General features: G+C 38.0%; 1 protein-coding gene across 4 annotated transcripts in view; it reads right to left on the bottom strand.

Annotated features, from left to right (window-relative positions):
* SEC24B (SEC24 homolog B, COPII coat complex component) overlaps positions 1–12,832 on the bottom strand; it is a 100,270-nt gene that overhangs the window by 66,922 nt on the left and 20,516 nt on the right. For all 4 annotated transcript variants that reach the window (XM_049631010.1, XM_049631011.1, XM_049631012.1 and 1 more), the window contains exon 2: positions 9,749–10,498. In XM_049631010.1, the coding sequence (XP_049486967.1) occupies positions 9,749–10,498 (750 nt within the window). The remainder of the gene's footprint in view (positions 1–9,748; positions 10,499–12,832) is intronic.

Raw genomic sequence — 12,832 nt, 5'->3', positions numbered from 1 at the left:
AAGTTGCTAAGACAGTAAATCTTAAATATTCTCACCACACACACACACACACACACACACACACACAGGTAATTATGTGAGATGATATGGATATATTAACTAACCCTACTATGGTAATCTTTTTGCAGTACATATATATGTCATGTCAATCATCACATTGTACATCTTAAACTTACACAACGTTATATGCCAATTATATCTAAAAGTTAAGAAAGGGGTGCCTGGGTGGCTCAGTCAGTTAAACGTCTGACTCTTGATTTCAGCTTAGGTCATGATTTCACAGTTCGTGAGATTGTGTCCCATGTAGTCTGCTTGGTTGTGATTCTCTCTCCCCCGCTCTTTGCCCTTTCCTGGCTTGTGCGCACTCTCTCTCTCAAAATAAATAAACATTTTAAAAAAATAAAAGGGGGGAACACCCTATGACAAAAAGACTAGTGAGCAGTGAAAATATATCTATATATATGCATACACGTATGTATGTTTAAACATGTATAATGTGTCTGTGCCTATATAGACAAACTTAGAATGTGTAAGACTAAAACAAATGTAGGAATATGGTGACAGAACAAAATATGTTATATGTTGGGGTACCTGGCTGGCTCAGTTGGAAGTGCATGTGACTCTTGATCTTGGAGTGGTAAGTTCAAGCCCCATGATGGGGATAGAGATTATTTAAAATAAATAAACAAAAATTTAAAAAACACACACACACACAACATGTTATATGTCCCATAGTGTATAAATGATATAAATGTGGGGAATGGGGAAGAAGGTGGAAGGTAGTCTAAATGTGTTATTACTTCATCATTTTTAGGAAGGACAAACGTCATTGTGGGGAACTGAAAACATGGTCACAATATGTTACAATTCTTCTCATTAAGAAATGGAGTCTATTTTCCCTCTCTCTGAATTAGGACTAACCTCGTGACTGACTTTAATCAACAGAATGTGACAGAAGTAATGCTATGCAAGTCCCAGAACTCAAATCTCAAGACACCCTGTAGCTACCCTGGGACTATCATGTAAGGAAGTTAGTTAAGTGTTGAAAAACCTAGGTACCCCAGTGAACTATTCTGCACCAACTACTGGACACATGAGTGAAGTCCTAGGATCTTCCAACTCAGCCAAGCCTCTAGATAAATGAAGACACACGGGTGAGTCCAGGAAAAACCTGCAGAACTGTCCAACCCACAGACCACAAAAAATAGTAAGCCATTTTTGTCTTAAACCAGAATTAGATAACTGATGTAATCACTAAAACTGCTAACATAACAGAATGATAAATAGAGTTAACAGTACAAAGGGAAAACTAAGATACAGTCATCTAATATTGGGTGACAGAGAACAGAGAAGGGGGCATGACGACCCAGTAAATAGGCTAGTTTTACATTAGCTTGTGGTAGGTAATTAAAAGGTACTGTCTAAAAAATGGAGAGGATATTTCTGCCTCAGTAAGGACCAAACCTCCCATTAAAGATAACTTTAAAAATACTTTTTAGGGGCGCCTGGGTGGCTTGGTCAGTTAAGCGTCCGACTTCGGCTCAGGTCATGATCTCACGGTCTGTGAGTTCAAGCCCTGCGTCGGGCTCTGTGCTGACAGCTCAGAGCCTGGAGCCTGTTTCGGATTCTGTGTCTCCCTCTCTCTCTGCCTCTCCCTTGTTCATGCTCTGTCTCTCTCTGTCTCAAAAATAAATAAACGTTAAAAAAAAAAATTTTTTTTTTAAATTAAAAAAAAAAATACTTTTTAAAAATTATCAAAGACCTAACAGGATATTAATGAAATTCCAGGCCCAAATCTGTAAGAAATTAAAAACTCAGAAAAATAGCTAACACTCAAAGCTGCTTGCATTGCACACTGTGGATATCTGCTACACACCTGATCTGTTTTCTGTGGACTTGCAGAGGCCAGGGCATACCAGATGGGGTACCTGATAAGGTACCCGTACTTCCACTTTTAAGATAGTACTCTGAAGGGTTATAACTTTAGGATAAGGATAAGCCAGGAATCTAATCCTTATAAACACAAGGAGCTTTGGTTCAGATCATTCATATAGTCCAGGAAATCAAGAGGCCTGGAAATGAATTAGTGCAATAAGCTGGTAGTACCCAGAGGCACTTGGCAGAAGGAAAGAAAAAAACCTCTATGGAGAACAATTCCATCATCCTAGGCCTCAAACGATTCCCACAACTAATTTTTCAAAAGCAATTCCAAGCACAAAGTCAAAGATGAGTAATTTTAAACAGGGCCCCTCTCTGTTCCGGAACGTTACAGCCAGTCTCCAACCTGCTTATAATCCTTCAGAATTCTGCCAGTGCTTCGGGGTGAAGACAAAACATCTTACCCTCAAAACTTTCTAACACGGTTAACAAGGCCTGGAATGATCCTAAGTCCCTAGCCTCACCCTGGTCTGTGCTTCTCCTCTAGCTTCACTGCTCTTCTTCCAGTCCCTTGAACTTGCCATGCTCTTTCCCATTAAAGAGGAATAAACTCACTCCTTGCTTTGACAAACTTTTTTCTTTAATAAAACAGTTGGTATAGATAAGAGTTTATGTGATACATCTGTGCATATATACATATACACATATATAAAAACATAATAAAATGCCCATGAACTCAGCATCCAGTTGTGAAAATAAAATATTTCCCAAACTGCTGAAGCTATCAGTGTACTCCTCACAGAAGTCCTCCCTCCTGAATTGTTTATTATTCCCTCGCATTTGTTTTTAAATAATTTGCCACACATACAAGTATTCCTAAACATTTTTTTTGTTTGCTTTTCAACTCGGTAACAATATCACACTACATACATTGGTTTTATTGAATTTTTTTATAAATGTCCAAGTCTGTGTTTCTCCCCTGCCTTCCCAGACTTCTGTGGCCAGCTGGAAATGTCTGGTTTGTGTTCATCTCTCCCTCATTTCTGAAGCAAAAGTTGAGACCCCACCACATCTCCTATGCTCTGCATCCATGCCTCTTTTGGACATTAAAGGTCGATTAATACACCACACACACACACACACACACACACACACACACACACACAATCCATTTGATGAAGAACCAACGAACGAACATAAAAAAAGCAGAAGCACAGCCATAAGTCCAAGAAAAAGCCAATCATAAAGTTCTGGAGACTCTGTGCAAGGCTGACAGTATTTCTGTTTATTTGTTCTCTGTCCTCTTGGACACACAACATATCCTCCACATATTTCAGTTGAGCCATTTTTAAGTAACAGGGTCTTCCCACGATAAAGTCCACGACTTCCTACATTAAATTTCTGGGGTCCACTCAGGTTAATGTGTGCAACCGTATATGACATTTCCACTTCTGCTCGGTAGTCCACTGGAATGATACAATCTATCCATTCTATGATACTGGCTTTTGGGTTTCCAATTTTTTTGTTTTCACAAACAGTGCTGCTATAAATATTCCTGAACATGTCCCTGGTGCAGATACGCAAGTTTCTCTAGGGCAGAGCTTCTTAAGGTATGAACTGTAGGTCAAAGGGGCGTAGGTGTGCAGCAAGAGACTCAGAATCCCCTTAGCCCTGAGGGCAGCCTGTGGGAAAATAAGCTCTTTTGGCCTAGAGAGCACAGTAGTCCTTACTAGCCCAGTATCCCAAACAAATGTCATCATTTCCTAGAAGTGCCACACATCTAAAACAGGATGCGGTAGTCTAGAGCCTTCCATTCAAAGTGTAGTCTCTAGGCTGGCAACAGCTCACATAGAAACTTAATGAAAATGTAGAATCTTGGACCAAGCCATACTAGACTTGGTGAATCAAAACCTGCATTTTAACGAGTCTAGGTGACTCATTGCATCAAATTTTAGAAATGGAATCACTGCATTTAGGGGATGGCTATCTTCAATTCCACTAGTGCCAGATTTTTGTAAAATAGTGAACCAATAAATCCTATCAACAACGGTGTCTTAAGAGTCTTCCTGTTACTCCACACCCTTGCCATCCCTTGGTACGGTCAGACTTTCAAATTTTTACCATTCCACTGCTAGGTATAAAAAGATATCCCATTCTATGGAACACCTGAGTGGCTCAGTCGAGCATCTGATTCTTGATTTCAGCTCAGGTCATGATCCCAGGGTTGTGGGATCAAGTCCCATGTTGGGCTCTGTGCTGAGTGTGAAGCCTGTTTAAGATTCTCTCTCTCTCTCCCCTCCTCTGCCCCTGTCCTCCACTCGTGCTAAAATTAAAAAAAAAAAAAAGGCGGGGAGGTAATCTCATTCTGGTTCTAATTTTCTTTTCCTCAAAATTAATGAGATAAAGTATGTTTTCATTTCATTTGTTTTTTTCTTGGGTTGTTGGTCTTTTCCTCATTAATTTGTATGTGTTATTTGTGTATTCTGGATAAATACTGTAAATAGTTTTTTCTCTCAGTTCAGAGCTTGTCTTTTTGTTTTCTTCATGTCTTTCAGTGAAGAAAAAAATTTTTTTTAAATAATGGGTTCTAGATCATAGAGTAGTTTTTAATTTTTTTAAAAATGCTTATTTTTGAGAGAGAGAGACAGAGCATGAGCCGGTGTGGGGCAGAGAGAGAGGGAGACACACAATCTGAAGCAGGCTCCAGGCTCCAAGCTGTCAGCACAAAGCCTGATTTGGGACTTGAACTTGTGAACTGCGAGATCAAGACCTGAGTCAAAGTCAAATGCTTAACTGACTGAGCCATCCAGGTGTCCCAAGAAAAGTTTTTAAATAGAAATTAGTCAGGGGGCACCTGGGTGGCTCAGTGGGTTGAGCGTCCAACTCTTGGTTTCAGTTCAGGTCATGATCTCATGGTTCCTGGGATCGAGCCCCGCATCAGGCTCTACACTGACAGCATGGAGCCTGCTTTGGGGTTCCCTCTCGCCCTCTCTCTTTCTCCCTCCCCCGTTGCACTCTCTCTCTCAAAATAAATAAACATTAAAAAAAAGGAGAGAAATTAGTCAAGTTGAACATGCTTATTCAATATAGTGATAATTTACTATATGAGTGTTGCCTTAAGAAACTCTTCCTTATTCCAAGTTTCTAGAGATAGTCCTCCATACTTTCTCAGAAGTTTTTAAAGTTTTGCCTTTTGCATTTAAATATTTATCTTGGGGGCACCTGGGTGACTCAGTTGGTTAAGCATCTGACTTCGGCTCGGGTCATGATCTCATAGTTTGTGAGTTCAAGCCCTGCATCGGGCTCTGTGATGACAGTTCAGAGTCTGGGGCTTGCTTCAGATTCTGTGTCTCCCTCTCTCTCTGCCCTTCCCTTGCTCACACTGTCTCTTTCTCTCTCTCAAAAATAAACATTAAAAAAATAAACTAATATAAAACATCTATTTCGCCTGCAATTTATTTTACACATGAAGAACCCATTTTTCAGATTGCGGTTCAAATATGAAATATCAGGGGAAACTTCCTGAGAACTTTTTCTGCTTTTCCTCAGGCACATGAGTACCCCAAGATGACAGACATAATATTAACTTATCAGTAATTAGATCATGGTGTCATGTGTATTGTAGATTTTTATATAGAATTATATAGGTGTTTATTATTTTTACATAAGCAGTTTTTAAAATGCTTTTTATTTTAAAAAATTGCCCATAGTAAAACACCATTCTCAGACAGTACTATGTCATAATATGCTATTAATATGGGACTCTCGTTAAGCAAAAAAAGTCAAAACAATTTTAATAAAAATAACTTCTAGGGGCGCCTGGTTGGCTTAGACGGTTAAGCGGCTGACTCTGGGTTTCGGCTCAGATCATGATTTCACGGTTTGTGAGTTCAAGCCCCACAGTGGGCTCTGTGCTGACAGCGTGAAACCTGCTTGGGTCTCTCTCTTTCCCCTATACACACGTGCCCCTCTCTCTCTCAAAAGAAATGAACCTTTATTACAAAAATAACTTTCCTGGAAAAACTGTATGTCTTGGCAAGATTATCTTGCTAATTTTTAAAATTATGTATTTTCAAAACAAAGGATAGTAAAAAATGTAAAAAATTGATCTTAAATGAATTTAAAGTTTCAGTACCCATCTTGCTATCAAAGATGGGTATCTTTTTGTCTTAGTCACCCACTCAACTAACTTCATCTCAAACTAGAATTTCTGAACCTTCAGAGATTTACCTACAGTAACAGTCCTAATGAAAGGACACCTTTTACATATCAGCCAAAATTTCACCCTAACAACTAAACATAGCACCCAAGACATATATAATTGGGATAAGCTTTTTAATAAAAAAAAAAAAAAAACAAAAAACTGAAGTTCTAGTGCTAAATTACAGTGACATGTTCTTGTAAAATAAGAGGCGAATGAGATATTTAAGTTCTCTTTTATTCCAATGCTCTTAAAAATGAACTTATTGGCTGCCTAAAAATAATAGCATGTATGCATCACCATGTTTTTGGTAATCATTTAACTCAGGTTCATGTTTTTGGATCTCCAAGACTTTATGAATTGTTGAAGAGCTTTTACTACACCTAAAATGAAACTAGTATAATCAATAAAAAAATGCAATCATTTTCGTCAATTATTTCATGAATTTCACACAAAACTATATTTAATACCTAAGATTATCATTCTAATTTAATAATATTGTATAAGTGTGACCAAAACAATTAAAAAAAGTTTCCTGTCTTTCTAGGAAATTTAAATCAATATCCCCATGGTTCCCAAAACTGGTACCTAAGCACACAAGTCACCCTTGCAAAAATTTACAGGGTTCTAAGGGATGTTTTATTTATTTATTTTTTTTTATTAAAAAAAAAAAATTTTTTTTTAAACATTTATTTATTTTTGAGACAGAGACAGAGCATGAACAGGGGAGGGTCAGAGAAAGAGGGAGACACAGTACCCAAAACAGGCTCCAGGCTCTGAGCTGTCAGCACAGAGCCTGACGCAGGGCTCGAACCCACGGACTGCGAGATCATGACCTGAGCTGAAGTCGGACGCTTAACCGACTGAGCCACCCAGGCGCCCCTTATTTTTTAAAAAATGAATGCAGTTTATTCCATTCCAATATAGTACATTTATATATTAGGATCAAATGGGTTTTATTTAGTAAAAGTAACATAAATTAACCAAAAATTTACAAATTTCAATAGTTTCATGTTATTTAGTGTATCATACAAAATAATTCCTTAGTATTTAATGATTAACTTTAAATGTGTATGTATGTGCTTATGATACCTCTAATATAGAACATTTGTATACGTGTAGAGGATTTCTGGAAGGATTCACAAAAAAAATTGCTAACTGTGATTATCTCTGGAAATTAATGGCCAAAATTTCTAATGGTAGTAAACTTTTAGTTTTCATTCTATCTATATCTAAACTCTTTCTATGTGTATTTGTTAATTTTTCACTATAAAAACTTACCAAAGGATGTTTTAAATTTCTAAGAGAAACACAGTGATATCTGCCAAATACTTTATGAACTATTACTACTACATTGCTTGGGGCGCCACGAAAAGAAATATTGATACATATCGATTCAACTTGAGAAAGTCTGGGAACTTCTGTAATATTTCATTTCAAAGTAGGTTTCAAAAATAACCTCTTTATTTCTTTTGAAATGGGGAAGAACAAGTATCCAATTAACCTGAGACATATTTGTCAAGTTCTGAACTAGAATTAAAAAGTAACTTACCAATCTAAAGGCAAAAAAAACCCCAAAACAAAACCCTATTCGACATGAATTAACTTCTCAAATTATATTTTTATGGCTTTCATGGTACGGTACTAGGATTAAAAGAATGGAAATATATCCCATCTCTCTATGTAAAGGACTAATTATTATTCAAAAAGAAGGTAATTTTGTAATTATTCTTTATTCAATATTTTTTTCAGCGATAGCTCTTTACAATTAGGTGTTCTATTCATTGGCCAAGTGGCCCCGTATTTCCCTGACCCTGTATCTCAGTATAATTGGTTCCATCCAGGGTCCCATTCCCATCTCAGAAATAAGATAGGAATTACCTGTATTTCTTCTTTTTTTGTCCCGAAAGTCACAAAATCCTTAAGTCAGAGGGACCTTAGGATAATCTGATCTGTAAAAGGACTGCTGAAAGAAGAGAGAAAGAAAACAATTTCTAGGGGACAGAAAGCCCTGGTTCTGAGGAGGGAAGGCTGAGAGTCAAAGAAACTGAGCTCCGGGACAAACTCTGTTTCTAACATTAATCACCACCGGAAGGCAAAACCCAACTTGGATAGCTTTCCTCATTTGTAAAACAAAAAGAAATGGAATTTGCATTTGAATCTTGTACTAGGCGTCATGAGGTCAAATCAGAAATATAGATTCCACAGACTATACTGAAGATTCTCTTCTAGCTCAGTAGGGAGGGTTGAAGATCACAATCTGTGCAAGGGAACCTGGTGCACAGCCAGACTTGAGAGCTGTGAGAGATGCTCTCTACGTTGACTTACCCAAGGCCTAGTTGATACCAACACTTTCTTTCTCACCTGCTTCTACCATGAAGGCTACAAAGCTAAATGTTCATTTTCCAATCCTCCCTAAAATTAGGGACTGCCTTTAAAACAGCTATGGCAAATGATATAAAAAGTCTGTCAGTACCACCACCCTATCTTCTTTCCTCTCCCTTCTTTCTGCTTTTAACCAAGACTCGATGTCTACAGATACAGAAGTTCAACTGTCTCTATACACCAGTGAGCAAAGGATGGCAGAAAAGACACTGAGGACATCTGGATCCACTATATCTACCTAGACTTCTTGTTATCTGAGAAAAATACCACTTTTGTTTAAACCACTATTAGTTGCTTACAGCCAAAAGTGTTTTTACATAACACAGCAGTGAAAGAACAGATGATCTCGAGTATACAGTTCAGACATAATATTCCAAAGTTCTAATTTTAAATAATCTAATTGTCCAGGGAAGGATACTTTTCTACATCATCTTTAAACTCTGGCTCTTTGGACTCTGATATACAATTTAAAGATACTGTTCAGAAAACTACCACATCTTGACCAGTTCTCATTCTTTACATACATTTTCATTCAGTTCAAGAGCATATTTTGTGAAGTTCAAGCTCACAAGTTGAATTAAAATGAGTATATCCTATGGAAACCCCACACTAAAATGACATGTACGTAATTTTCAAACTAATAAATTTAACCATATCTTGATTTAGGAAGGTTAGAAAGACTACAAGAGTATTCTTCATGTATCTTTCTTCCTCTTCCCCATCCTTCATCCTAATTTACCAATAGGGAATAGAAAACATAAGCTTTAGTATGTATTCTGACATATTACATACATATATATTTTTTCTGTGAGCATTGCTAACAGGGATTCACTTGGGAAACCAGTGTGGTATTCTATAGTGAGTAGGGCTCTGGCTGAAATAGTAACTGTCCCAAGGTTGAGCGGTATAAAAAAAAAAAAGTAGTGGCTAACAAAGCATAAATCCAAATGGATCCTATTTTGCCCTAGACCTAATTCATACTAAAGACAACGATTGCAGAGGCATCAAATGTATCAATAAACATTGCCTGAGATCCCAATCATGACAAAGAACACACCTATGTATGGTAGATGGTTGGGTGGCTGATTGTGAATAGGTGAAGGAAAAGGGTTCGGGGAAATGTTGCAAAATACCATAATAAATAAGGCAAATAAACCGCAAAGGTGAGCTAATTTCCAATTTTTCCATTAGGCAATATTATCTTTAACCTTCATGCAAATAAAAACCTGACTGGAAATGCACTGATTTTCAGCCATGCTTTGGTGTACTTTTCATTCAACCTACCAGTATTTGTTGGGTTGCTGTTGGCTGTAGCCAGGGAGCCACTGTGGTTTCGGAGGAGATTATCTTGGGTTGACGGAAGGCCTGAAGCTGACCACGAGAGAGTACTGCATCCTGAAAGACTCTGCTGCTGGTGGTACTGGTGTGATGGTGGAGGTGGAAGCGGTGATGAATGACTGATAGCTGTACTGTGACCAGAAAATGAATTATCTCTAACCGGCCGGACAGTCGGAGCATTCTGTGAGGTAAACATTTGTTGCCCATATGGATCACCAGCAGGCAGAGAGGGATATGAAACACTAGGATACGCAGCATTAGAAACAGTTGACATAGCATAGTGACCACAAGTAGAGGGAAATCCCTGAGAAGCAACAGAAGAGTTGGCAGAGTACATGGCTGGACTACTGTAGTGATTCACAAAAGGGGAGTACGGCTGGGAGGCACTCGTATGCAAATGGGATGCTGATGAAGCGGCACCCTGGAAAGGTCCCGGAGTGGATCCTACAATATGAGGAGCAGGAGGACCCCTGCCATACATCTGCTGTGCTCCTGGTTGTTGGTTTGCTGTGTTAGGAGTCACCACATTTTGTGTCGGTACAATATAGAGACCAGAGTAGTAATCACCACATTGGCTATCCAATGGCAATGAGGTCATTTTCCCAGGTCCTTGAGGATAATGTCCTGAGGGAGCAATATAGTTTTGAGGATGCAATCCATACCCTGATGGAACATGCATTTGATTCTGTGCTGGACCTGAAAAAGAAAAGCAAACATTTATAGGGATTGGCAAGGAGATACTAGTTTTTAAACACAGTTCCCATGTAAATATTGCCATAATCCCAAATTGTCACAAAAGATATACTATTATGACCCACTGTGGTAGCTAGCCTCCAAGATGGCCCCCAGTGATCTCTACCTCGTGGTATTGATATCCTTGGGTGTGAATTCACATCCTCCCACGATATACTAAGACTGATCTGTGTGACCAATAGCACATAAGCAGAGGTAATGATTTAGCACTTCCAAGATTAGCCTAATCTTGAGTGCTAGCTCTCTCTTAGATCATTAAGTTTGAACAAAGCTGCCGAATTGTGAGCAGCCTATGGAAAAACCCATGAGGTAAGGTACTGAACTCTGTGCCCAACAGCCAAGGGGAAACTGGGGCCTGCCAACAACCACATCAGTGAGTTTAGAAACAGATCCTTCATACTCAGTAGAGTCTTGAGAAAATTACAGCTCCAAATGACAGCTTGACTACAATCTCATGACATCCAAAGCCAGAAACTACCCAGCTGCTCCCAAGTTCATGTCCTTCAGAAATGATGAGATTAAATATTTGTTGTTTAAGTTGCTAAATTTTGGAGTGTTTTCTTAATATACAAGTGTTCTTGTATATTAAGAAGTTTAACCAGGGCACCTGGGTGGCTCAGTCAGTTAAGCGTTGGTTAAGTGTCCGACTTTAGCTCAGGACAGGATCTCGCAGTCCATGGGTTCGAGCTCCACATCGGGCTGTGCTGACAGCTCAGAGCCTGGAGCCTGCTTCAGGTTCAATGTCTCCTCTTTCTCTGCCCCTCCCCTCCTCACGCTCTGTTTCTCTCGAAAAATAAACATTCAAAAAATTTCTTTTTTCCCTTGGGTTACTGTTTCCCTTGGGTTACTGTTTTTTTACTTTGTTCATGGTGCCCTTTGCTATAGTTTCTCTATTATTATATAGTAAAATCTTTCTTTCATGCTTGATAAATTTTTAAGTCATACTTAATAGAGCCCCATTCTAATATTATAAAAATATATACCTGTGTTTTCCTCTACTACTTAAAAAAATTTTTTTTTAATGTTTATTTATTTTTTTGACAGAGAAAGAGACAGAGCATGAGCGGGAGAGGGGCAGAGAGAGAGGGATACACAGAATCTGAAGCAGGCTCCAGGCTCTGAGCTGTCAGCACAGAGCCCAAGGCAGGCTTGAACTCACGGACCTTGAGATCACGACCTGAGCTGAAGTCGAAGTTCAAGCGACTGAGCCACCCAGGCGTCCCTCCTCTAATACTTTTAATATTTCCATTGACATATATTCATATTTTTGATCACTACAGAATATATTTTGTATCAATACCATTCAAATTAACATTAACCTTAGTATTACTTTTATTAATTTTTTTAAAATTTAAATCCAAGTTAGTTAACATTCAGTGCAGTAATTTCAGGAATAGAATTTAGTGATTCACCACTTACATATAACACCCAGTGCTCTTTTATTAATATTACAAGTATCATTAAACATATTACATTATGTGCCATTCACTGTCCTTTGAAGTAAACAGTTATAATTATACCTACTTTACAAATTAGGCAAAAAGAAAAAACAAAAAAAAAACCCTAAACTCTATACTGGTAAGGCATTATCAATCAAGAGAAGACCCACATCAGAGTTAGATAAGTCTGTTTAAATATCTATCCACTTAATAAATGATGTGGCTCATCCATCCTATAGGATCTGAAAACAGGGAAATAATCATCAGTATGTCCAAGCTATTCAAATGCCATTCTTCTAAAGCTAACAGGAATGTTGTACATGCTAATGTTTATCAGAAGTGAACTACCTACTAGAGGAAACCTTTTTCACTTTTCAGCCCATCAAAGAAAGTTACTTACTTTGAGGGGATGTGAAGGTGTGAATAGCTAATTATATGTTGATGATTACCAATCTTTATTCAATATCAAGATCCAAATGTTATGAATATATGAAAAGTATGTGAAGATAATCTGGTTCAAATGATAAATGAATCAAGACTCCTTTGGAAGTAAAATGTTTCCTTTCAAATATTTTAAATCAATTTTCAAAAGACTACTTAAAAAAATAAATAAACATAAGATCAGCTTAAATGAAAAGAAAATGGTATCCAGGACAAGTAAAATATTTTTAAAAATTTTATCTTACTGTGACCTAACAAGAAACACATTTTCTTCAATTTTACTTATTTATTTAGAGTGTGAGCATGCATAAATGGGGGGAAGAACCGGGCGGGGAGGGAGGGGGGAGAGGGAGGGAGAGAGAGAGAGGGAGGGAGGGAGGGAGAGAGAGGGAGGGAG

Source organism: Panthera uncia, chromosome B1 (assembly GCF_023721935.1).
Source record: "Panthera uncia isolate 11264 chromosome B1, Puncia_PCG_1.0, whole genome shotgun sequence".
Classification (NCBI taxonomy): domain Eukaryota; kingdom Metazoa; phylum Chordata; class Mammalia; order Carnivora; family Felidae; genus Panthera; species Panthera uncia.
Note: the sequence above shows the minus strand (reverse complement) of the source record. Positions and strands in the feature narration are given on the sequence as shown.